The sequence below is a fragment of the Chrysemys picta genome, chromosome 18 (assembly GCF_011386835.1).
Source record: "Chrysemys picta bellii isolate R12L10 chromosome 18, ASM1138683v2, whole genome shotgun sequence".
NCBI lineage: Eukaryota > Metazoa > Chordata > Testudines > Emydidae > Chrysemys > Chrysemys picta.
The window spans coordinates 7,094,591-7,122,186 of record NC_088808.1 but is presented as its reverse complement, the minus strand read 5'-3'; the positions used below and the strand labels follow the sequence as shown (position 1 = coordinate 7,122,186).

The following is a 27,596-nucleotide window of genomic DNA, read 5'->3' as shown; positions in this document are numbered from 1 at the left end:
CCCTCTTTTCACTCAAAAGAAGCGTGTCCACAGAGAGGTTTACACCCGTTTAAATAAGTTGGTTTAAAAAAAAAAAAATCACATTGAAAATTAAGCCTGTGCAGATGTGTGCAGACTAGTCCCCAGCGCAGAGGACCAGCATTGCTCACTCTTGGAATTTTATTATGGGGCTTATGATAGTTGGTGGGGTTTTGTTTTCTAAAAAAGGCCCAGCTACTGGACTCATGGGATTACAGCCTGGTCTGCACTTAAAACATAGGTTGACATAGTTATGGGGCTCAGGGTTGCGAAAAATCCATACCCCTGAGTATTGTCCCTAGGCCGACCTAGCCCCTAGTGTAGAGGCAGCTACCCCGATGGAAGAATGCTTCCATCGACCTAGCTACAGTCTTTGGGGAGGTGGAGTTCCTATAGGGATGGAAAACCCCTTTCCATCGCTGTAGTCTGCGTCTACACTATGGGGTTACAGAGGCACAGCTACGGCGCTGTAGCACCCATAGTATAGACATGGCCTACATGGGACTCCCATCTTTAATTAAAAAAGGTAAATTCTAACCCTCAGTTTCGGAGAAAAGCTTGATAACATAAAAGCTCACCCTCCCTCCCTCGAAACAACCCAACAACAAAAAACCAAAACCCCAGCGGGCAAAGAAGGACCACCTTGACATTTTTTTAATCTCATGATTTTTGAGGCCTGACTCAAAGTCATTTGAATGAGCTCACTTTAGTGAAACAGTCGTTACACATCTCTAGGCCATTGCTTTGCCTTGACAATTAAAAACTCTAGCCACTAAACACAAATTACCCCTTACTGCTCTTGATGGGGAGGCAAATAGTAGAGAATTATAAAGCAACAGTCCTGTTGTTTTTCCTCGGAAGGTGCTTTGATCGCCTATGATGATAAATGTTTAGAGACAAGCTGGGTGAGGTAATATCTTTCTTGGGCCAATTTTAGCCGGATGAGACACAGAAGCGTTTGCTATTGCACAAGAACCAGGAAGTGTAGATGCGGACCACAACAAAAGCAAACCTGCTTAGTGTTTTGGACAGCAAGACTGTTGTACTCAACTGTGAGCCAAAAATCAACCCGGCTGTAAGCAAGGCAACTTCATTGGAGTCATGCCCACTTACAAGGCTCAGATAATGAGAGCGCATGTAGGAGTGAGGATTTGCAGAGGCCCTGAACGAAAGGCTGACTTATACTGCATCAGCAGTAGTACTGCTGTGGTAACGTTTGCACTGAGTTCTCCAATCTGAATTCAGTGTCAGAACCTCATATTTTGAGTTGCATCAGTACATTTATATTAACAAGGCCATATGCAAATAGGCAAACTCCATTGGGTTTTCTATCAAACTTGTGATTTGATAAAAAAAAACCAAACCAACCAATAAATATTGTTAGAGAGGTTTCCACATTCCCGGGGTAGAGAATGTCCCAGGGACTCCCATCCTTTCTCTCTGTTCCAGATTAAATGTGCTGTTAGTATGAACATTGGATGAGTCAGTCCTATTTTGCATCAGTCTCCTTAGCTTGTTTACAGCACTCCCTGATTGGGAAACTTCCTTGTTTGATTCCTATGGTGCTTGTTATGTTGGAGGTGGAGCAAAGCAGAAGCCGGAATACCAGAATAAATGAAACAGGCCCTGTGGCTGGCTACCCTCCAACACAGATCTCAGTGGGGAAGAACTTATGTTCTTATGACGATGGAAGGGGAGGAGAAATGGGGGCATGCAGCCTCAAACACTTCTAAGACTCTGGGTTATCTGAAACATTGAAAACTGACCAGAAGTTTTAAAGATAATAAGTTAGAGAATCCCCCAGTTTGCAGCCGTTCCACATAGTCAATAGTGTTAATACTAGAATGGGGGTGGAGGCTTGGGGGAAGTTTCCCTGCCTGCCGCCGCCAATGAGGTTCTTCCCCCTCTATGAATACTGCTCAGTCACCTCTGGCCTAGTTCGTTTATCCAGGCTCACTCTTTCTTAAGAGGATTTATTTCTGGCCTTTGGAATGCACCAAATTCCACCCAATGTGGTATCTATAACCTCTGAACCTTATTCCACCTACCCATTCCCTTCTGCTTTGTCATTGCTTCATTGTGGCTGAGATCCTGTAAGGAGCTCTTTGCAGGTGCAGGAGTCTATCCACAAAGAACTGCTCGCAAGATTGGGGCCTTAGACTGTAAGCTATTGGGGGCAGTATCTTTAGGTGTCTGGAGGCCATCTTGTGCACAGTAGGTGCTGAATGAAGTTGTTTAGTAGTAGCAATAAATAGTCTAGTTGCTGTGTTATAACAATGTTGCTTTACAAAAAAGAATCCCTGAGAATAAAGCCAGCCTATAAATGTGTTATCCCCAACTCTTACAAATTACAGTTTAAACCCCACCTTTTACCAAAGCTATTTGGGATCCTCCAGCATTTAATTCTATAAATGTGGGATTGGGGGTTTTACACCCCTTTTGCAAGACACCCTTTAAAAAGAAAAGAAAAGACACTGCTGAGATATTCTTAGTTGTTGTTTAAAACCTTCTAACTCACTTTTAGAACAAAAATAATCCACCTGTATTCTGAACACCTAGAATTTCACAGATAAAACATTCAGAATCATCCTCTGTATTCTAATCACGGCTATTCAGTTCTCAAACACTGTGGGACTAAGTCTCATCTCATACTGGTGTAACTCTCCTGCCTTGTATAGAGTTACTCTTGATTAACACTGGTGTCAGTGAACTCAGGATCAGGCCTAGATCCCGTTGATTGTAATACGATCTTTTGTCCTACAAGCGTTTTCCATCTAAGGATCTCAACAATCTTTATGAACAATGTACTTAGCTTCAACACACCTTTGACAGGCAGGTACAGTAAATATTATGCACCAGGAGGAAAGCGAACCAAAGATTAAGTGACTTGCCCAAGGTCAGACACGAGTTCTGTGGTGGAGCCAAGAACAGAACGTAGATGTCCTTATATTAGCAATAAGTCACTTAGATTAAATCTTCAAGGAACTTTTCAGAAGACAGTGTCATTATATTAGAAGCCCAATTTTATGTGCAGGCTCTTTCAAGATAAAGGAAGCTGGAAGCAGAGAAACAAAATTCTGTTTTATTGCTACCAACTAATAGCAAAGACAAAATAGAACCCCATTATCAACGCGGTTCAGTGGCTAGAAACAAGCTCTGTGTGTGGCATTCCAAGAAGTAATGCAGGTCTTTTCAGAGGCTTCATCGTGTGGTTTTGCTATTATTAGAGAGAATACAATGGGGAATGGTGATGGAAGGTCTAACTTCCCTGTTGATATACACCACCCTGTCCCTCTGTTCTTCTTGGTGAGCTTTGCAGCCTCTCACTTCTGTCTCTCCCCTCCTACAATTCATTTCTCCCTTGCTGTAGTCCAGGGCCGCCCAGACTGGGCTTCATGAGTCCATGGTGTTCTGTGGACAGGTTGCTGGTCACATAGGAATGGCTCCTCCTCGGTTCCAGCTGCTAACTTCCAATCACAAGGAACAAAAGCTCCATTGAATGGTCTTAGATTACTCCTTTCCCATGTCAGCAGTTGCTGGAGTTGCCACAGGGAAGGTATAAGATAGTGAATGGGGGCACTGGGGTCCACCAGACCAATCTCTTTGCTACATTGTGGCCCTCACGGGGGGAGTGCTGGAGAACTCCGCTGCTGTAACTCCCTTCAGTAAGTTTGGCAGTGACCTGAAATACTTTTCATTATTTCAATCATTCTCTCTCTGACTTTGAGACTTTATCTTTCTGGCTATTTTCTACCTTTAAAAGGAGCTACACCAGAGATATTATCAATGCATTTCTTAAAGCAAATACCCCAGGACTAAATATATTCATTAAAACATGGAGCTCAAGTTGAACAAGTGTATTTCCTTTCAGCACCAACAGTAGGAAATCACCAGCTATAGCAATATTAACATCCAAACCATCCTCAATTCACATGATCTACCAATCATTATATTGCCCAAATGCATGAACTCATCCACCTCCGCAATCAATTTATCACGCAGCATCCACCCTGCTCTCCTTCACGTATACTCAATTCCTCACAACTCAGGCAGAAAACACACAACTTTCACTCTGACAACACTTTGAACCTGTTACCAACAGACGGCCTTATTTTGAGGAGGTCAGAGTTAAGGGTGTGCGTTTGAGTGCACCTGGCTTAAGGAAAGGTGTGCATTGTGGGAGGTTGTGTGCTGGAAGTGAAAGGGAGTTTGTGAAACAACAAGGAACAGGAAGGAAATTATATACCAAACATTAAATCTCAGATTTAATTATAAAACTGAACAAAGAGGCTGTATGGAGAGAAAGGACGGTCCAGTGGACTTGGGTTCCACCACAGAGTTTCCATCTGATCTTGGGCAAGTCACGTAGGCTCAGATCCTTAAAGGTATATTGACACCAAGCCACAAGTGCCTAAATACCTTTGAGGATCTGGGCTCTAGTCTCTGGCCCAAATCCACAAAATGCCATAGGCATTGCAGCGCTGAGTATCACGGCGCCTGGCAACCTACAGGAACAGCCAAGCTAGGGGCCCAGGCACCCTATACAACTCATGGGGGAGACAGGCCCCTTAGAATGCAATCCACAGAAGCCAGTACACCAGTCAGGGAGCGGCTTACGCTGGCCAAGGGGTGATGCCCACGAGAGGGTGTGTGCTGAGCCCTGCCCCTGTCATGGAGATAGGCGCCTAAGGCCAGCTGCAGGGAGGCACCTATCTCAGCTTCGCAATCTGAAACCTGCTGTCAGGAGTCAAGTGGCTCAGGTGCCTAAGGAGCTCCTAGGAGAATAAGTTTGGCTCTTGCCTCGCAAGACAGCCTGAGGAAGAGGAGATCTTGTCCACCGTATAGCTTTTAGCCCAGTGGTTAAAGCACTTGGCTAGGAGGTGGGAGACCCACGTTCAATTCCCCCCTCACTGCCACGTCTCAGGAGTGTGCGCTAGCTATTGAGCTAAGGCGGGGGTGGGCAAACTACGGCCCGTGTCTGGCCCTCAGGTTCCCACTGGGGAGCAGGCACTCCAGTCGCGGAGTGGGGTTGGGGGCTTGCTCCACTCTATGCATGCCGTGGCTCCATGCGGCTCCTGGAAGCAGCGGCATGTCCCTCCTCTGGCTCCTATGTGTAGGGGCAGCCAGGAGGCTCTGCACGCTGCTCCCATCCCAAACGCTGGCTCTGCAGCTCTCATTGGCTGGGAACTGCAGCCAATGGGAGCTGCAGTGGTGGTGCCTGTGGACGAGGCAGAGCTGCCTGGCTGGCACCACGCCTTCACATAGGAGCTGGAGTGGAGATATGCTGCGGCTTCTGGGAGGTGCTTGAGATAAGCGCCACCCAGAGCCTGCACCTCTGACCTCCTCCTATGCCCCAACCCTCTGCCCAAGCCCTGATCCCCCTCTTGCCCTCCGAACCCCTCTGTCCCAGCCCAGAGCACCGTCCTGCACCCCAAAACCCTCATCCCCAGCCCCACCCCAGAGCCCACACCCCTAGCTGGAGCCCTCACCCCCTGCCACACCCCAACTCCCAATTTTGTGAGTATTCATGGCCCGCCATACAATGTCCATACCCAGACGTGGCCCTCAAGCCAAAAAGTTTGCCCACCCCTGAGCTAGGGGATAGTCTGCTGTGGGGCTCCCTCAATCTCTCCTGTTGAAGCTGCTCCACTGTGGCTAAATAACGGAAGAGTGGTTGGAGCAGGGGGACTGGACCCAGGGTCTCCCACCTTCCATCAAGGTGCCCTAACCACTGGGCGTCAGAGTCATTCTCTCTTTCGCAATGACTTAAGTATTTATTCTCAGTGGAGCAGCTTCACCAGGAGAGAGGGAGGGAACCCCACAGCAGAATATCCCCTAGCTCAATGGGTTGAGCACTCTCCGGGGGAGGGACCAAGTTTCAAATAGTTTCCCCCTCCCACCCCAACAGAAAACATAGGTGCGAAAGTGAGTTTAGGCATTGAGAGGGGTGTCAGCAGGAGTTTTGTGGATTGCAGTGGAGCCAAAATTGGGACTTAAGGCACCTAAAGTTTGTGGTTTAAGAGCCTAAATACCTTTGTGGACCCCACCTTTGGTGCTTGAGTTCCCCCTCTGTACAATGGGGGTAATAGCCCTGCCCTACTTCCCAGGGATGTTGTGAGGAAAACATACATTAAAGACGGCGAGGTGCTCAGATACGATGGAAACTACTTCAGACTAGTGCAGGGGTCGGCAACATTTGGCACGCGGCTCACCAGAGTAAGCACCCTGGCGGGCCGGGCCAGTTTATTTACCTGCTGACGCGGCAGGTTTGGCCGATCGCGGCCCCCACTGGCCGCGGTTCGCCATCCCGGGCCAATGGGGGCGGCGGGAAGCGGCGCAGGCGAGGGATGCAGGTAAATAAAGTGGCCCGGCCCGCCAGGTGTTTACCCTGGCAAGCCGCGTGCCAAACGTTGCCGACCCCTGGACTAGTGCTATCCTGGGGATTGCCTATCTAGGATAATCAAGGGAGAGGACTAAGGTGGCAGCATCTTCTCTATACAAAAGCCTTGGTCCAGTCACACATGGAACAACATTTGTCTCTAAACCAAAAGAAAGACAGGTAGATTAGGGAGAAGGCAAAGAGCAGGGACAGGGTGGGGAAGATGCATAAACACCATAAAAGGATTAGAAGGCGCGATGACCCGGGAAGAGAGGTTATGGGAACTTTACTGTATGCACAGCTTAGAGGGAGACAGAGCTTTCTATAGTGGAAGAAATGGGAAGGCAATGCAGTATTTAAGACAGAAGAGGCTGGACTCACAGGGAGCAGTGGCTTGAAAGTGCAGTACTGTACATTTTTCGAAACAGGGAGGTCAACGGAATAACTAGAACACTTTGCCCAGGGTGATAGTTGTTGGGAAGCTGATAAGAGGTGTTCAAAGGTAGACTAGATAAAGCATGGGGGTCATAAACAAACTAAGGAAATACAATGGCTACTATAAGATGGTTGCATAAGTGGTTGGAAAACTGTTCCCAGAGAGTAGTTAGTGGTTCACAGCCATGCTGGAAGGGCATAACAAGTGGGGTCCTGCAGGGATCAGTTCAGGATCTGGTTCTATTCAAGGTCTTCATCAATGATTTAGATAATGGCATAGAGAGTAAACTTATACAGTTTGCGGACGATACCAAGCTGGGAGGGGTTGCAAGTGCTTTGGAGGATAGGATTAAAATTCAAAATGATCTGGACAAATTGGAGAAATGGTCTGAAGTTAATAGGATGAAATTCCATAAGGACAAATGCAAAGTACTCCACTTAGGAAGGAACAATCAGTTGCACACATGCAAAATGGGAAATGACTGCCTAGGAAGGAGTACTGCGGAAAGGGATCTGGGGGTCATAGTGGATCACAAGCTAAATGTGAGTCAGTGTAACACTGTTGGGAAAAAAAAAAAAAAAAAAAAGAAAGAAAAGCAAACATCATTCTGGGATGCATTAGCAGGAGTGCTGTAAGCGAGAGACAAGAAGTAATTCTTCCACTCTACTCCATGCTGATTAGGCCTCAGCTGGAGTATTGTGTTCATTTCTGGGCGCCACATTTCAGGAAAGATGTGGACAAATTGGAGAAAGTCCAGAGAAGGGGAACAAAAATGACTAAAACAACAAGGAGTCTGGTGTCAAGTATCAGGGGGTAGCCGTGTTAGTCTGTATCTACAAAAACAACAAGGAGTCTGGTGGCACCTTAAAGACTAACAGATTTATTTGGGCATAAGCTTTCGTGAGTAAAAATCTCACTTCTTCGGATACATAGAGTGAAAGTTACAGATGTAGGCATTATATACTGACACATGGAGAGCAGGGAGTTACTTCGCAAGTGGAGAACCAGTGTTGACAGGGCCAATTCAATCAGGGTGGATGTAGTCCACTCCCAATAATAGATGAGGAGGTGTCAATTCCAGGAGAGGAAAAGCTGCTTCTGTAATGAGCCAGCCACTCCCAGTCCCTATTCAAGCCCAGATTAATGGTGTTAAATTTGCAAATGAAGTTTAGTTCTGCTGTTTCTCTTTGAAGTCTGTTTCTGAAGTTTTTTTATTCAATGATAGTGACTTTTAAATAGAATGACCAGGGAGATTGAAGTGTTCACTTACTGGCTTATGTATAACGTATTATACATAAGCCAGTAAGTGAACACTTCAATCTCCCTGGTCATTCTATTTTTTGGGGTGATTTTTCACCCCCCTGGGCCAGCGAGTTAGAGCACTATAAAATGTAAGTGTAGACAAGCCCTTAGTCCTGCCATGAGTGCAGGGGACTGGACTAGATGACCTCTCGAGGTCCCTTCCAGTCCTACCATTCTAGGATTCTATGTAAGGGCTTACAGAGAAGACGATCCAGCGCTAGTTCAGGAGGATGGACTAGATGACCCTGTAGATCCAGCCCCTTCATCTGTGATTCAGCCTGCAGCCAGTTCAGTCTCCTTGGCCCATTCAGTCCTTGACGTCTGAGCGGAGGCTTCCAACGGGATTGCCAGCTGGGGTGAGCAATTGATATGGAGGCTTGTTCATTAGGACCTGGACTGCCACCAGCCCATGCCCCTGACCCTGCAAGTTGTTCTGTGCAGGTGGATACATGTGCCAACACAGAGCTGCATCAATTTCAATGGGACTGGGTGCAGGAGTCCATTCCCATGAGACAGCTTGAAGGACATGGCCTAAGTATCTTCTCTGTTGGCATGCCAAATATTGGTGGGATAGGTGTGCCTTTCTAGTGCCATCACTTCAAGAGATGGAGGGATTTTAATCTCCCTTTCACATGCTTGCTTTCTCTCTCAGCTCAGTAACAGTGTGATCTGGTGTGACTCTGTATTCTCATTGTGAATGCATTAGTGTGGCATATGACAACACTGTTAGCAATAGATGCCAGCATCCCTGCTGGAAGCCATCATACGACTTTGTTGCAATATGGTCAGACTGATGTGAGTTGGTATATGTCCCCCGCCCCCAACCGTTATACAATGATCACGTCTGCATTGTTTTTGTAAAACCAGAAGGGTTGGAAGCCCTCCCCCAGAGTGAAAATATTTGTTCAGTGACAGTCTAGCTTATATCTACAAGCCATACAGCCCAACCACTTCCTCCTCTTGTCACTCTTCTCGTGCTGTCACGCCCTTTTTCAGAGATAGCAGTGTGCTAATGATAATGCTTTGAAGTTTGAACCTTCATACAAGGATCTCAAAAATGCCTGAAAGTTATGTCTGCACGTCAGGCACAGCGCTATGAAACTCCAGCTCCCTGACTCTATGGCTGCACCCATGGCTGGCCCGGGTCAGCTGACGCAGGCTTGCGGGGCTGTGAAATGTTCAGGCAGGGGTAGATGTTCCGGCATGGGCTAGAGCTCAAGCACTGAGACCCTGAATGGGCGGGAGGGTCTCAGAGCCCGGGTATCTACACAGCAATTTTTAGCCCTGCGAGCCTCGGTCAGCTGATGTGGGCCAGCGTTGGGGTTTTTATTCCAGTGTGGATGTACCTTAAAGTACTTACAGGGCCCCCCTTACGTCACAATCTATTGTATTTACTCCACAACGGGCCTGTGAGATAGGAAAGCATTAGTCCCATTTTACAGATGGGGCATAGCGAGACTAAGTAATCTTGTCCACGGTCACAGAGGAAACCTGGAGGTAGGTTGCTCTTTCTTAAACAGAACCAGTGGAAGTGACACAACAGATTGCCTGTCTTTCACTACCTGCCATCAGACACCCTGATAGCAAGGCCAGTCTAAAAACCTGAACCAAACTGAATTTTACCATTTCCATGCACAGAACATTGCAGGGGTGTTACCAACCAGGGATGACCCTATATGGCTTATATAGGATTTAAGGAAAATAGTAAGAATGAACTAAAGTCTTGCTGAGAGAGCAGAGTATGTGCACCTCCTCAGCTACAGGCTGCAGAAAGTTGGAGACCAAAATGGCTGCTGATTCTGCTCACCGGCAAAGGCTTTAGAAATTTAAAGGTGCGGTATAGAGAAAATAAGGTAATTCGCTTTCACAGCTGCATACACACCACTCATTAATAAAAATACAGAGCCTATTAGATATGCAAGGAGTGGCTACAAAACTTAGCACAAACTTTTTGGTTTATCTGCTGCCTGCAAATTCCCATTGAAAGTGTTACCCGCAGGAAACATATAGCAACTTCTGGCACCACATGTGGACTCCACTAGTTTGTGGACAAACAGACTCGGTGAAATACTTGGTCATAGTCTCCATTTGGCCAAAGGCTAGCCAACATCTATTTGGTACGGTGGTAACTTGGGGGCATTTCCCCAATTATAACTATGGTACACAGCTGGGCCTTTGGTGAGAGTTGTAATATTTCAGGAAGACGTTTATACATATTAGAGTTTCCAAAGTTTGGGATGTTCATATCCGGGGCTTCACCCATCACAGAGATGAAGACTGCTCCAAAATTTGGATCCCTACTTCCCCAAACCGGACTCTATTCCACTCACTTTCCCCATGTTGATCAGGGATCACCTCCTGCACATACAAGCCAGAGAGACCAGAGGGCCTCATTTTCAGCAGTGCGGAGACCCCACAATGCTATTTGAAGTCAGTGGGAGGTTCAAGTGCTCAGCACCAATGAAGGTCAGGCCCAGAGCATTTGGAAACATCGTAATAAAGCAGCTGCCATGTTACTTTCTGAATATTGGAGATGTTTGGAAAGTAAGCTGCACCGTGTATGCCAGGGAACCCCAGTGCTGCCCCCTCCTTATAGCTGCAGAGCAAGGACAAAACTGATCTAGGATGACTGATGAAAGAAACAATTTCTGTTCATCTCTCTAAGAAAAAATAGATAGTAACCAGGCAGCATGGCAGGGTGTGCTTAAATTTGTGATATGAAAAGCACTTTTCTGTTAGAGATGGCTACAAACCAAGACCGGAGATCTGACCCCACCTGCCCTCAGATTTGGGGAAAATGTTTACCTGAATTAGAAAGAACCACCTGTCTAATGAGCTTGAGCTGGTGCAGGAACCACAAAAGGGTTTAAAATCATAAATACCAAGGTGTTTGCCAAGCGTCCCCTTCTAGAAAGGAGATAAGAGACAAACCCTGCTGATCATATTTCAGAACATGAAGTTCAAGGTCCTTGTTTTCTCCCTGTTCACAACACTTACTGTGTAAGTTATATGAAACAACAACAGAAAGGAGAATGTTTGTTTCTGAGAGTGCTCGGTTATGAAAGCTCGAGAACAGAAGAAAACTGTCCTTCCTCGATGTTAACTTGTTCTTCACTTAACACTTGTTAATATTAGGCACCCTTTATGAAAATAGTCTGAGCAGAGAGAGCGTTTTATAATAGCAGCATCAAGGGCAGTGCCAGTATTTTTGTTATTTTTCAGAGTGGAAGACTCAAAGTCAGAAAGAGAAAGACTGACATGAACACAAGCAGAACCACTGCCAATGTGACTTGAACATACGAAAGAACATAAGAATGGCCATACTGGGTCAGACCAAAGGTCCATCCGGCCCAGTATCCTGTCTGCCAACAGTGGCCAATGCCAGGTGCCCCAGAGGGAGTGAACCTAACAGGTAATGATCAAGTGATCTCTCTCCTGCCATCCATCTCCACCCTCTGACAAACAGAGGCTAGGGACACCATTCCTTACCCAGCCTGGCTAATAGCCATTAATGGACTTAACCTCCATGAATTTATCTAGTTCTCTTTTAAACCCTGTTATAGTCCTAGCCTTCACAACCTCCTCAGGCAAGGAGTTCCACAGGTTGATTGTGCGCTGTGTGAAGAAGAACTTCCTTTTATTTGTTTTAAACCTGCCACCCATTAATTTCATTTGGTGGCCCCTAGTTCTTATATTATGGGAACAAGTAATTAGTCTTCTCAAGAATAAGGAAAAGTTAAGTAGACACTCAAGTGAAAAACTGCACAACTTTCTCTGAAGACTTAGGCAGCTAAGTCTGGAGACTCAGTTAAGCACTAGTTCTCAGCCAGGGGTACATGTACCCCAGAGGTACACAGAGCTCTTCCAGGGGGTCCATCGACTCATCTAGAGATTTGCCTAGCTTTACAACAGGCTACAGGAACAGCACTAGCCAAGTCAGGGCAAACTAACATTTCATACAGACACTGACCTGTTTATCCTGTTCTGTGTGCTATACACTGAACTGTAAGTACAATATTGATATTCCAATTGATTTATTTTCTAATTACATGGTAAAAATGAGACAGTCAGCAATTTGTCAGTAACAGTGCGGCCGTGACACTTCTGTATTTTTATGTCTGATTGTGTAAACAAGTCTTTTTTAAGTGAGGTGAAACTTGGGGGTCCGCAAGACAGATCAGACTCCTGAAAGGGGGACAGTCGTCTGGAAAGGTTGAGAACCACCGAGTTAAGGAACTGGTGAACAGCTTAAGAGGATCACAGGAGCCATCCTTGACTTTGAACGATTATCAATGATGACCTCCCACAGGAGGGACGTGGGAGCATTTTCTGATTCCAGAGACATACACCTGAGCAGACTGACGCCAGCCTGGCTGCTATCACAGAGAACAAAGCACCCTAGCAACCAATCAACACAGCTCGTTTCCCATCAGGATCTACCACTGTATCTGTCTGGTACCGAAGATTTACATAATCAGAGGCTAGAATGAGTTTTTTTTCAGACACATTCACTTCCCTAAACACAAGTATCTAAAAGCAAATTGCATACCAAGCATTCAAAAAAATCATGAGGCAGGCCCCAAAACCTTAAGTTTTCTTTTTTTTTTCCCTTAAGAAATGTTGGGTTCTTCTCTTTTGCTTTCCGGTTTTGGAGCCTTTAGGGTGCATTCGGGTCATCTTTTCAAGCTTTTCTCCACCACTGCGAGAGCTAGAAACTTACTTTGCTTCACATAATCACATGACTCCGGAACATCTTCCTAAAAGCTCATGCTTCATGGTTTCAGCCAGCCAACTGCTGTGGTCAGGAAGGGATTTTTCTTCATCCCATTGTATTTTTCTTTAAATCACCATCCTCTGAATTATTAGGGATGGCCACGGCTGGAGATGGGATATTGGATGGGGAGGGCCAGGGCTTGGAGATGGCACTGAGCATTCTCTCTCAGGTGCTTGGCTGGATGGATTTTGCTCACATGCTCAGGGTCTAACTGATCACCATGTGTGGGGTCAGGAAGGAATTTTCCCCCAGGTCAGATTGACAATGATCTTGGGGGAGTTTCACCTTCTGCTGCAGCATGTGGGTGCAGGTCACTTTCCAGGGTTATCTGGCTGTATCTCACTTAATCATTTACCTGCCATTGCAGGGGCCTCAGGCACTGGTGCACCTCGGTCCCTCCTATTCTCTGCCTGTCATCATAGTCTAGATGACGGAGGACTATAATACTCAAGTCTAATTTCAGTTGTTGGATGGGGTCGGTGGCCTATGATATACAGGAGGTCGAACTAGATGATCTGCTGGTCCCTTCTGGCCTTGAACTCTGTGATTCCATGAGCTGGAACTTTAAGAACATCAAGTACCATGAGACTCATGATAAAAACATGAGAGTTGGCAACAGCAACGTTTTATTCAGTGGAGACCGAAGACCCCAATCCTGCAAGGTGGTTTAGGCAGGCAGACTTCTGCACTCTCCTTGAGCTTTGAGGATCAGGGCCTAAGATACAAACAATGAAGCTGCAGTAATTTGATTCCTGTTTGTGAGAGCAAACAGATCCTGTGTCTCCATCAGAAAATGACGTTTTGTCAAAAGCAAAGAGTTTGGCAGAAAGATGTCGATTTTGGGACAAAGCTTCATTTAGGAAAAACAGAATGGGGCACCTGAAAATGTTTTCAGAACGGAACATTTCAATTTTTAGTTTCTGTCAAAATGAAAGGTTTCCATCGACCCAAAATGCTTTGTTTTACTCCCCCAAAGAATTTTGTTTCAGGAGACATTCCAAAATGTTTTGGGTTTGTTCCATTTCAGAAAAAGGAAAAAAAAAAAAAAAAAAAAGTCAGTTTCCCACAGAACAGAAAATTGGGTCCCTGCTCGACTCTAGTTATTCGAGTGCTTTTACAGCCAAAGACAGCCATTGCTGAAGTTAAGCTCGGATTAAGACCTTTGTTGATATAATTGTTTAATTATATATTACATTGAAAAATATTTACTCTGATCACTTATACTGTGCTCAGACAGTATAGGTCAGGGGTGGGCAAACTTTTTGGCCTGAAGGCCACATCTGGGAATAGAAATTGTATGGCGGGACATGAATGCTCACGAAATTGGTGTTGGGGTGCGGGAGGGGGCTCCGGGCTGGGGCGGGAGAGTGGGGTGTAGGAGGGGGGTGAGGGCTCCAGCTGGGGGTGCAGGCTCTGGGGTGGGACTGGGGATGAGGGGTTGGGGGTGTAGGAGGGTGCTCTGGGCTGGGACCGAGGGGTTCGGAGGGCGGGAGGGGGATCAGGGCTGGGGCAGGGGGTTGGGGCATTGGGAGAGGCTCAGGGGTGCAGGCTCCGGGCAGTGCTTCTCTCAAGTGGCTCCCAGAAGCAGCGACATGTTCCCCCTCCAGCTCCTACGTGGAGGCATGGCCAGGCAGCTCTTCACGCTGCCCCTACAGCTCTGATCGGAGCCCCGGAGAGGGCCATTGGAGCATGTAGGAGTCGGAGCAGAGCCATGCAGCTGCTTCCAGGAGCTGCTTGGAGCAGCCCCCCGACCCTGCTCCCCAGCTGGAGAGGGGCAAGCAGGGGCCGTTGTTTGCCCACCCCGGTATAAGTTTTATTGCTACTGCTGAAACCTCTGAGTAGTAACTGATGGTAAGCTGTTTTGGAATGCAGCCTAATGAATGGTTTTTCTTTGAACACTAAACAGTAATGCTGGGTTACGTATCTGATTGTTTAGCTAGTAGTAATATAATAAACCTCAGTTTATCGGCAGAGTTAAGTCCTTCATCTTAAAGGACACAGGTAAAATGGACTTTAAGTGGCGCAAACAGCCTCCTGCAATGCTCTTCTGAATTAAAATCCTAAACGTACGTGACAATTACCTGACATGCGGCAACCCCAAGCCCTAAACTTCCCTGAATTTTGGGGACGTTCTGATCCAAACTTCATTGCATAAGGCCATCTCACAAACACTGATGCATTTGCTTCACTTTAAATCAAGGTGACTACTTGTGGATAAAGCACAGGCTTAAGTGTTTGTAGGATCAGGAACATGCTGTAAGTTCTGTGGGGCAGGAGCCCCGTCTATTTTTTAATTTTAGGTAAAACACCATGCACCCCCGTGGGGTTATGCTGAATATTATATCATCAATATAATATGTAAGCTCGGTAGAACTCTCAGGTGCCATTGAGGCCTTTGTAAATATGGGCACCTCTAGTTTAGGAAAAAGTAAGACACCTTTTTAATACACATCCCTTCTGCCAGAGGTGCCAGCCTATGTGTTATTCCACATGCACAGAGGACAATTTGTTTTCTTCCTGGAATATAACAGAAAAATAGCTGTGAACGCATAGTATTTTCCCAGGAGGTGAACAGGAAAAGGGACCAGCCCACCTTCTTCATGCACATTCAGAAGTGACCCTCTCCCAGCACCCCATTCGCTGATGAAAGAAGAGCTAGGACTAGTTTCTTCCATTGCTTATATACAATCAACATCCACTGATCACATGTGAGTAAATGGGGGTGGAGAGAGGTCAGAACTTTTCGTTAGGTTTTAAACTTTTCAGATCTTCGCTGTCAGAGCCTAACACAAGGTAAATTCATCACATGACTAAAATTAATCACACCAATTAATTACCTTTCTCACCTTGGCATAACACTCAGCTGTGCGGGTCAGAAGACGCCAGGGCAAAGCTTCTAGGGAGGAGAGAAAGAGAAGAAGCTACCCTCCCTTCCCCTGACTCTTAGCAACTTCCCTCTTTGCTGCGCTCTCCCAATCAGCCTCACCTGAGGTACTCCCCCTTTCAGGTAGCTGAAACCTCAGGTTGGAAGGGAGTAATTGCTTCCCTGTACAGCCCAGGTGGCTATTAACCCCCTCATTGCCAAACACTGTGTGTGGCTTTATGCCCTCCACTGCCCTTTGAAATCCAGCACCAAATGCTTCCGCTTGAGGATTGCAAATTGCCTGGCCTTCTAGTAAGTTATTCACACAAGTTAGCGTGAGTCAAGGCTCAGGAATTCAGTTCTAGGGTTAGCACAAAGCCCTGAGCATTTATTGACTCTGGTTGGTTTCTTGTCCATTGCAAATTTGCAAATGGCTTAAGGAAGCTCTAGGAAAATAGCTACCACGCCCATGGTAGTGGCCAACAGCTGGTGCGTCACAGGAAGGCAAACCTTCCCCTTCTGCCTAGCCAATGGTTAAACAATAACTATTCCTTCCTGAGCCCTCAATGCGCTAAACATTTCTGCATTGCTAGCACATGAGACCGTATCCATCACTAGCACAGTAGCTGAGAATGCTTCACACGCTGTAACATATTTATCCTCCAGACACTATCATGAGGTATAAAAATGCTGTTACCCCCATTTTACAGATGGGAATGGAGGCACAGATGCCCCAATCCTCAGAAGGCTCCACAGCGGCTAACTCCCATTGATTTCAGTAGAAGTTAGGAGCCTGAATACCTTTGAGGACCTGGGCTTGAGAGACTCAGGACTAGACTTTAAAAGGCATTTTGGTGCAGCTAGGCGCCTGGTGGGATTTTCGGACGGGCCTGGTTCCCACTGGGGGAGTTAGGCACCTAGGACTAGCTCTAAAAAGGGGACTTGGGCTCAGGGTTGCAATGCCTGAAGCTGTTATACTTTGTATAAACAAGTAGTTATTAGAAGAGGAACTGGACGTCAGGTTTCTTGGAGCCTAGGAATGTGACCCAACCCCAGGGCCAGAGAGTCATTCCTGCTGTTTTTCTGGCCTAGTAACTATTTGTTTTTACAAAGTGGACTGGCTTCAATAGGAGAGATTGACAGAGTCCCACACCAGACCACCCCACAGCTCTGGGCTTAGGGTATGCACTGGAGAGGTGGGGCCTGCTCCCAATCAGGCGGGGGGGGGGGCGCAACTATCTTGGGGGTGTGTGCTAACCACGAGGCTAACAGTTATCGGGGGATCGCTACCTTTATTCTCCATTTTGCTCAGGGCCTGATCTGTTCTGCAGCCTGTGAGAACTCTCACTGTATCAGGCCCCAGAGGGGTGACGGCCTAGGATGAGATCAGGATTGAGGTGTGAGCTGCACTGGGCGTCAGGAGTTAGCCAGCTGTGTGCATGCCCAGTTGATTTTTAAGTGCCTAAGGGACTTTATTGGTGGAAACTCTAGGGACCGAGGGACTTTAGGGGACTAGAGAGTTAGGTGGCAGCCGATCAGAAATTTTGAGAATTAAACTTTGGACTTAGGTGCCTAAAATAGCAGTTAGGACCCGAATCCTTTTGTGGCTCTAGCCCCGAGGTACGTCCACCTAGGAACGTTTGAAAATCCCACCAGGTGCCGATCTGCATCATTGGGGCCTTTAAAACTCTGACTCTAAGGGAATGTCTACATTGCATCCGGCAACAAGCCTCCCAGCGTGGGGCCACAGACTTGCCCTGGCAGGGCTCTTGCTAACACAGGCGCTGACTCCGTGGGTGCTCTAGGGCTGGAGCACCCACAGAAAAAAATAGTGGGTGCTCAGCACCCACCAGCAGCCCAGCGGATCAGCTCCTCCTGCTCAGCGCCTCCCGCCCGCTGTGGATCAGCAGTTTAGCGGTGTGCAAGAGGTGCTGAGGGGGAGGGAGGGGAGTGGGGACAGGAAGAGGCAGGGGAAGGGGGTGGAGTGGCGGCAGGAAGAGATGGGGCCGGGGGGGCTTGGAGGAAGGGGTGGAGTGGGGGTGGGGCCTGGGGCGGAGCGGGGGTCGAACAGCCCCCGGGATCTGAGTAATTCGGCGCCTAGGTGTGCTAGTGCTCTAAGAATAGCCGTGTAGACGTTCTGATTCGGGCTGGAGCCCACGTTCTCAAGCGTAGGGTGCAGGGTGGGCTTGAGAGCACAGATGCCCCATGACAGTGCAGGGAACTGAGCCAAAGTCTCCCAAATTCCCAGCTAATTCCCTAACCACTGGGCCAATCTTCCTTAACCTCATAGGCAGCAGGTCTGTGCCTCCCCAAGCAGCCCACCCACATTCTGCCCCCAGACTCGCTCCTGCAGTTCCCTGCGCTCTACCCTGGCCCAGACTGGCTGGGGCTGGCTGGCCTCCCGCGGGGACTTGGGGTGGCTGGCACTGGGGGCCGTGGTGCCCACCCGGCGCTCAGACCATGCTCCTCGGCGCACTGGGGCTGGGGGCACTGCGGCTGTGCTGCATGGTGCTGGGGTGGTGGTGCTCTGGGCTCCTGTGAAGAAAGTGGGGGCTGAAAGGAAAGGGGAGGGGTGGAGCCTCAGGGACAAGGGATGTGGCTGGGGGCCAACCTCCCCCAGCGGCTGGGGGCCAACCTCCCCCAGCGGCTGGGGGCCAACCTCCCCCAGCGGCTGGGTCTTCAGCCACCCAATCGTAACCTAATCAGGTAACGGACTCAAAATGTCAGAGAATCTCTAGCGACCCTAAGAAAAGACCTATCTGTTCATCTAATCCATCTCCTTGCCAGTGCAGGATTGTCTCCGGTTGTACACGTAGTAGAATTCTTCCCAGACAGTTTAAATGTCCCAAGCAATAATGCTTCCACCACTTCCCTTGGGAGCCTACTTTGTAGCCTTGTTGGTCTCACTATTCAGAAGATTTTCTTGATAACTCGCCCTCAATTCCACATCCCTTTGATCTAACTTAAGTAGCTCATCTCTTTGGAGAGCATGAGCATGATTCCCTTAACTATGGCCTAGTCAAAATGTAATGATCTTCATCCATTGTCATCATAAGAACAGGAACTGAATAGATACATCAAAGTGAAACTGACTGGGCCTGGGATTTTCAAAAGGAGCTAAACAAGTTAAACTCCTAATTCCCATGAATTTCAGTGGGATTTGAGCCAACTCCATTATGTTCCTTTGAGATCCCGCCCATATCTTTCCCCATTATTCAAGAAGAAATGCAGAAATTAAACAGGCAGCTTGAATAGGAAGTTTAGTTTTTAAATTTTTTTGATTTTATGGGGTTAGAAGCAACATGGGTCAGGGCTTTTTTAAGAAGTCTATGGGACACAATTCTCCGCTCACTCCAGTGTGAATCAAGAGTAACTTTACTGGAGTTGTTGTGTATTGAGTGTGGAGAAAAATGGCTGCTACAAGGTTTACAGCTCTCTGTGGCCTTGGCTACGCTCGCGGATTCACAGCGCTGCCGCGGCAGCGCTGTGAAGCGCGAGTGTAGTCACGCCGCCAGCGCTGCGAGAGCTCTCTCCGAGGGGAATAGCTTGCAGCGCTGCACTCGCTGCGCTCGGGGTGTGTGTGTGTGTGTTTTTTCACACCCCTGAGCGCAGCAAGTGCAGCGCTGTGAATTGCCAGTGTAGCCCAGGCCTGTGTCCCAGTGATTTCTTCCTAAAACTGTTGCCCCCAAGGATATAACAGGAGTCGTACTCAACACAAGAGGAAACTGACAGCTTGTAGGCAAATGATTTTTTTTTTTTAAGGCAGAAACAGTCCTCAGTCTGTTCAGAGATCACAGAGATCATTTTAGTGTATGTAAGCTAGTGAAGAGTTTTTGCATGTCTCGAGTTCCCAAGCAAGCTCTCCCATTTAACTTATCAGGTCTTTTCTTTTTGTTTTAAACAAAGAAATAAGTACAGGTGGGATCTTGCTCTTTGACAATCATTAACCGCCCATGTTTGTTCTCCCACCACTCAGATAGTTTCTTTCCTAAATTGTATGGGATATGGTGAGGAAACAGTCCCTAAACTAGTTCTAACTGGCTAAACCTGGGTCTATGTATCCTACTTGGAGTTTCCCAGTGGTTTCTTTGTAGGGGAAAACTAGGTGGGTTTCCCACACCCAAACACACTCTGGGTTCAATTCTCCTCCCAAAGTGGGTTTACTCCAACAGAATTGAATTGACTTCAGTGGAGGCGCTCCTGATTTTCCCTGTTGTAGTTGGGAGAAGTATCACAGCTTCTACCTGTGTCCTGGCTCTAAGTTATCAACTTCCAGGAGAGGGGAAATCTATTCTCTCCTTGAATATCTTTTCCTGTGCTTCGTACTTTAATATTAGAGGCAGTATGGTCTAGTGGTTAAAGCTTAGGACTGAGGGGGTCTGCCTTTTATGCCTTTGAAAGTCAATGCACATACTTGCCCATCCCGGGGCACATTCGTGCATGGTGCTAGGCAGAAGTCTCCTGCAGAAAAGCAATTTGCATATTGGGTTATTTTTTTCAGTGGTGACAAGATTTAGTTTCTTTTATCAGGCTGCATGAATTCCAGGGGCTTATCTCAATTGTTTCTGCTCCTGGACTCATCAGCAAAGGTGAGAATAGGCTGAGTTCTTCCAGTGTACAGAACCCTACCCAAGCCCAACGTCCGTGTTCTCAGCCTTCCTGCTGATTTTTCATTATCCGATTCTCCGCTTTTCCCCCCGTGGCATTTCCGAGTCTGAGACTCACTGCTCCGGTCCTTGCACAGCCTGAGAAAAGCTCATTAAGTTTTGAATCAATTCTTCACTTCACTCTCTGGCCGTGCAGGGCCGCTAAGTTAGTAGTTACTTTCCTTGGCAGTACAGAATCCTAAACACATTAGGACTGGAATGGACCACTAGTGGGTCATCTCTATCTTTCTTCATTGCAGCAGGATTGATTTCACTATGGCTAAACCATTCCTACGATATGAGCATCTAGTCTAGCCAGGAGTATTTCCAACCATGGTAATTCGTCAACCTCCTTTGGTAGCTTGTCCCATAGTTTTAGCTGTTTTTTTACTGTTACTCCTTTGCTTCACCATTGCCTCTTTTACAGCCCTTCTTCCTGTCTTGTCTGTAGGCTCTCTTTCTCGCTGCCCCATTGGCCAGGAATGCCCTCTCTGACTTACCGCACCACGCGTCCCTCCTTGCCCACAGTCACTCCCATCTGACGTTGTTCATACAAGTGACGAGCTGTGACTTCTGCTTTTCTGCTAACCCCCTCGTCATTTTACTGTTATCTTCTACTTCCAATTAACTGCTTTTCTGTGTTGCTTCCTAGCTGTCATGCAAGTTGGGAGCTCTGTTGGGGGCAGGGACTGTCTTCTTTGTTGGTTCTCAAGGGTTACCATATGTCCACAATCAAAAAAGAGGACACTGGGCGGGGGGAGCCCCGCTCTAGCCCCGCCCCTGCCCCATCCACTCCCTCACACTTCCCAGCCCCTGATTGCCCCCCTCAGAACCTCCAACCCCCCCCCCCCGTTCCTTGTCCCCTGACTGCCCCCTCCTGGGACCCCTGCCACTAACTGCCCCCTAGGACCTCACCCCCTATCTAAGCCTCCCTGCTTCTTGTCCCCTGACTGCCCCCTCCTGAGAACCCCCCACCTTAACTGCCCCCCTACCTGTCCCCTGACTGCCCCGACCCTTATCCACAACCCCACCCCATATTCACACCCCCTCCCCCAGAGAGACCCCCGGGACTCCCACACCCTATCCAACTGCTCCCCGCCCCCTGACAGGACCCCCAGAACTCCCGACCCATCCAACCCCCTCTGCTTCCTGCCTGCCTCGACCCCACTCCACACCCCCACCCTGACAGCCCCCCTCCAGAACCCCTGACCCATCCAATCCCCCCACTCTGTCCCTTGACTGCCCCCTCCAGAAACCCCCTGCCCCTTCTCCAGCCCCCTGGCCCCCTTACCCTGCTGCTCAGAACAGCATGTTGGGCTCTGCGTGGAGCCCGACATGTGGCTGCGCTCCCCAGCGCAACATACAACCCGGTCCTTGCCCCCGCTCAGTGCTGCCGGAGCAGGGCGCTGGGCAGCAGGGGAGGGGGAGCAGGGGAGGAGAAGGAGGAGCTGCCGAGGCCCGATGCGAACGGCCCAGCCAGCCGGCGATCTGAGAATGCAGGGAGGGACGGGAGGGGAGTAGCTCTACATTGGCCTGGCTGGACTCCGGCAGCTGATCTGAAGCTGCAGGGGAAAGGCTCTGGCTGCCGGATCCCCATGCGAGCGGCTGAATTTCCTGTAGCCCTGCCACACTCTGCATGGTGGGGGGGGGGTAAATCCCAGACATTTGTAGCTATTTACAAATTCCCCCCGGACGCTATTTTTAACCCAAAAAGCCAGACATGTCCAGGAAAATCCAGACAAATGGTAACCCTATGGTTGTCTGTTCAACACCTAGTACAACAGGCCGTGGTTCTTGATTGGAATTCCTAAGTGCTACCATAATACAAATAATACTCATAGGTCCTAAATCCTAATCATCCCTTCATGGAAGTGGGAAATATCACAGCTCAGTAGCTTTGATTTTGGTTATGGCCCACCCGTATCCCTCATCAATAGGTGGCCTATTTAGATTATAAGCAGTTCACACAGGCAGACTTGTCTTCTGGATTGTCTCCATTGCAACATGTTAAGAGTTATACAAAGAATAAACCATAAAGGTTTCTTAACGTTTAAAAAACGCAAGAAGAATTCATGAGGGCTTGGCCACAGAGTGTGTGATACTCAACATTTGTGGAAACGAATACAAATGTTACACATGCGGCAAATTACCAGCACTACTATGATGGGTCTTGCACTTTCTCTTCTTGGGGGGGGGGGGGGGGGGGGGGAGGGGAGTCAGGGCACCATTTCTTGCCCCTGAAACTGGAATATTGACTGCCCCACTAGTGTCCTAGAGGAGGGGAGTGGAGAGGAAGGGACCCGGGCCCACCCTCTACTCCAGGTCCCAGCCCAGGGGCCCTAGGGATAGTGGTAAACCACTTGAACTAGCAGTTCCTTCCCCATGGCTACTTCCCTCTCCTGCCCTTCAGCTTGTGGGGGGCTTCCTGCCTTCCCTCTGCACAAGCCAGGTGCCCCTTTACCTTGGTCTTGGTCTCCTTAGCCCACCACAGCACTTCTCCAGACTTTTCTCTACTTCCCTCCAAACTGTTCTCTGTTCCACCACCAATCCTCTCTGCTCCAACTCCTTCCCCCATCTGATTGAAGCAGGAGGTTTTTTATCAGGTGACTGACTTCAGGTGCTCTAATTGGCTTCAGGTGCTCTAATTAATCTATAGCAAACTTTCTTCCCTCTACAGGGAATAAGGCTGCCTTCTAACCCTCTCCTGCTGCCCGCTGGCCAGGCTGTATCACACAAAGCTAGTTGGAGAAAAAGGATTAGGGCCTTGGCTACACTGGCACCGTACAGGGCTGCAACTTGCTGCACTCAAGGGTGTGAAAACGCCCCCCCCCCCGAGTGCAGCTCTGTAAAGCACCAGTGTAATCAGCGCCTGCAGCGCGGCACGCTACTCCCCTTGGAGAGGTGGAGAGAGCTCTAGCAGCACTGGCAGCGCGACTACACTCTCGCTTCACAGCGCTGCCGCTGGGTGAATTGCCAAGTGTAGCCAAGGCCTGAAACATAGATTCCAAGCATTTTCAACAGTTTTAGGCCAAGTCCTGAACTTCTATACACCAGGCTCTGCTTCCTTTTTACAATAGGACGGTTCCCAGTTGCATGGGATGCAGAGTTTGGCACACACAGATAATGTCCTGGATGAATGATGTGATCATATGGTGACTACTGGCTTGATCCTGTATTCCGGGTGCAACCAAAACTCCCACGGCAGTCAATGGGAAAGTAAGGAATGAATCATCAGGCCTTACAAACCTAGGTGTCAGCAGTCTCAATCATGGGTCAAATGTTGGGTCTTGATTGTTGTCCAGCACACCGTTTATTTTTTGGGGTAATCTCATCCCAGAACTTTTGCACAATCCCACATAATGTGCATAACATCCCTAGGCCCCCGTGTGACACCTCCAGCCCATTTTCCATACCCAAGTGGTGTGATTGATTCAGTTGCTTGTGGGTATATATCAACACCAAGTTTCACATCCATTTGCAGAATGTCGTTTCACAATACCCTGTACTTAACATTTATGATTAGTCACTGACAAAAACTAAACATAGTTAATGCAGAGTTAACGTCACCCAGTGCTGTCTCATGCCCTTCCAGAACATGGAGCTTAGCTGAACTCAGATCTCTGAAAGCCAGATATGATGAATTAAGGTAACACAAGCTTGAACCTCTGAAAGCCAGAAAATTCATTGTCAAGGTACATGCTATGTTGCGACTCTGATGTCAGATATGCATCTACGGATTCTTCTTCCCCATCCCAATGTAGCTCATGTACATTTACTCTCCTTGGAACATCACTTTGGTTTGGGCAATTCCCTGCAACAGATTTTGCATGAGCCGCATTAATGTCTAATGCCGTGTGTGGTGCCTATGGGTGGTACATGTCAGAAATGACTGTGGTGTTTGGCTGCGTTTTGTAATTACCACCTAATTCTTATGTTGTACACGGTAGTCCCAGGGTATGACAAGGTGGGTGAGGTAGTATTTTGGAGCGGTGTTAATAGGCCACTTCCCCTTGAATGGTCCCTTGAAATGTGTTAACTACTTATGCAAAACAATCTGTTCCACCTTGTATTTAGCTGTGGCACTCGGCGTTCTTTTCCCAGAGCTCTGTGTAAGCTCAAGAGCTTGTCTCTCTCACCCACAGAAGTTGGTCCAATAAAAGAAGTTACCTCACCCAGTGTGTCCCTCTCATTCATGTGTGTCATTCACCTTTTAGAAATAATTATAGCGCCTTCCGCAGTAGCTGTGCTACTCACGGCAAATTTCCTGAAAGTGCAAAGTCCCTAGACTCCCAGGCAGCAAGTAGCAACACACTCAGCAATCCTTCTCACATATCTTCCGAGATCAGGACTGGAAGACGGTTGATAAACATGGCTGGGTTCAGTGACTACAGCACGGTGCCCTGAGCGGCTCTGCGAGTCTGACACGAGGTCTGCTCCTCCTGCCCGCCTCAGCCATACTTCTACACACGCTCTCCCAGCCGCACCCAGCTCATGCACACTGCAGGCTCTTTGGCGCATCAGTTCTAAACTTCATCCTCACGAGCTTTTGAAATATTGCTTCCCCAAAGGGGCAGTGGGTGCCAGACTGTGACACAGTAGGGAGTGGGGCGGATTGACCTGGGAATGTCGTCTAGTTTTACTGGGACTGTCTGCATTGGGGATGGGATAGCAGGGGATGACTTTATTTGAGGGACGATACCTGAGCTTGTAACCTGAGCCAGGAGGGGGTGGGGCCAGGTGACACCTTTGCCTGGGAAACTGGACAAAGGCGAGAGAAGGAGCCGGGGGGAGGGGAGTGAGTCGGCTGGGGGGGGTTTCTTTCAGTTTTGGGCTGGCTGGGAAGACACAGGGAACCCCAAGTCTGGGGTCTAAGCTCCTTGCCCTCCAGAGGGACCTGGCTGAGGGGTTCTGGTTGTACCTACAAGCCCTGCTTGGAACTGTGTTCCTGTCATCTAATAAACCTTCTGTGTTACGGGCTGGCTGAAAGTCACGGTGAATCGCAGGAAGTGGGGGTGCAGGGCCCTGACTCCCCCACACTCTGTGACACAGATGTTAGCTGAGATCAGGTTGGGGAGATGAGGGTACCACTACCCTGCAAGTGAAGATGGGATTGGCACACGGGAAGGCTTTGATTTAGCTAGCCATGGGTATCAGTAGTAGTGAAGATGTGGAGGGACCACAGGCTTCAATATGAGCTAGCAACCTGAATATGTACCTCAAATCCACATCGACTCCAACCCTGTGCTGTCACTTTGTCACTACTGTGGTTACTGTACTAGCTAGATTAAAGTTAGCATGGGTATGCCTATCCACATTACAATCACACCTTCACTTGCCGTGTAGACATACTGTTTGAGCCCAGGTGTGTGCAAACACAGAAGAACCAGGTAATTTTTATGAGCGTCCGTCTCTTGGGAGCCCTTTGCTCGAATAACTCAAATATAGATCACAAATTCTATCCCATAACCCCATGAGGTACAGCACATTTCAATACAATAGGAGTAATTTGCAGATTTTAGTGCACTTAGAATAGTGCTCTAAGATTTGTGTGCTTACTCCCAGACTTTGTGAATGTTCTGAGCCAGTTCTGAAATGAATGGGTTGGACCGAAGTCTATCATACTGTATAACTCTACCCCAACCTTTGCCATCAGAAGCACCTGTAGAAACTTCCCATTTTCCTCTTTGAGGAAAAGTTCATTTTTCAGTTTCCCTCTCCAGGATTTCACAGGATTTTGTTAGCAACATTACATCTTTCAGATGGAAAATTACATTTTTTTTAAAGCAGAGATCCTTAACATTTTCCATAGTGTGCAACACAGATTCATAGAATCATAGGACTAGAAGGGACCTCCAGAGGTCATCTAGTCCAGTCCCCTGCACTCAGGGCAAGACTAAGTATTATCTCCATCCCTGACAGGTGTTTGTCCAACCTGCTCTTAAAAATCTCCAATGATGGAGATTCCACAACCTCCTTCGGCAATTTATTCCAGTGTTTAACCACCCTGACAGTCAGGAAGTTTTTCCTAATGTCCAACCTAAACCTCCCTTGCTGCAATTTAAGGCCCTTGCTTCTTATCCTATCCTCAGTGGTTAGGGAGAACAATTTTTCTCCCTCTTCCTTGTAACTGCCTTTTATGTACTTGAAAACTGTTATCATGAGCGACTGGAAGGCGAGATGTCACTGAGACATTCTCTACACCATACCAGCCTCTTTCTCTCCCACTTCACAACCCTTTTTGGCAATAGCACAGATATCCCTAAAAGCAACTAGAAAAATTGCTTTCTTAGAAATGTAACATTTCTAGCTGCCTTTAACATGCTAAATAGGGAACAGAGACTGAACTGGAGTGAGGCTCCTGGCTCCAGCAATTCCTGCTTCTGCAGAACTAAAGCTCCACAGGAATCCAAATAGAGCAAATACATTCCCTGCAGAGGTGAAAAGTTGTGCAAAAGTCCCGGTGAAGCTCATAAGCAGGATACGTAAGGGCTGGTCTACATTTAAAATTGAGGAGGACAACCAGAGCTTTGTCAGTCCGGGGTGTGAAAAATTAATTCACCTGAGTGCCATAGCTATGCCAGTCTAACCCCTGCTTCCATTGACCACGCTGCCACCACTCGGGAATGTGGATTAACTACAGCGACATAAAACCTCCTTTTGTCACTGTCGGAAGTGTCTACACTAACGGGCTACCGCACCACCACTGTGCAGCTGTAGAACTCCTAGTGTAAACAAGCCCTACATTTCACAACCTAGAGTGCCTGGTACACATGGCTTACCAATACCATATGCTGGGCCTGCATGCTTTATGGTGGCTGGAGCACTTCTGGGCATAGAGCTGCAGAGCTGGCTTGGAAGGGACCTTGATAGGTCATCTAATCCAGTCCTCTGCATGGAGGCAGGACTAAGTATTACCTAGTCCCTGACAGATGTTTGTCTAACCTGCTCTTAAAATCTCCCAGTGACCCTTGGACTGTGCCTGGAAAATCTGTTAGATGCACAAGACTTTTTCCATGAAAGTTATAATCTTTACCGAGCTTTCATGTAGCACACAGAATTTTTTTTGCTAGTGGATAATTTTTCAATTCTTCACCCAGCTTATTGGTCACATGGCCTGTGTTGTAGTTCTCCTTCTGGTCTGTCAAACGCAACAAGTTTCAAATTCCTAGGTCAAGCTG

The 27,596-nt window shown here is 47.9% G+C and overlaps 1 protein-coding gene across 2 annotated transcripts in view; it reads right to left on the bottom strand.

The window, feature by feature from the left end:
• Positions 1-16,043, bottom strand: part of LOC101945891 (glutamine synthetase) — a 29,090-nt gene extending 13,047 nt beyond the window's left edge. Inside the window, exon 1 of one of the 2 annotated variants that reach the window (XM_024110875.3) lies at positions 15,756-16,043. In XM_024110875.3, the coding sequence (XP_023966643.1) occupies positions 15,756-15,763 (8 nt within the window). In that variant the 5' untranslated portion in view covers positions 15,764-16,043. Of the gene's footprint in view, positions 1-15,746 lie in introns of both variants that reach the window. The other variant, XM_065572525.1, reaches the window with a different exon arrangement.
• Positions 16,044-27,596: the final 11,553 nt, after the last annotated feature.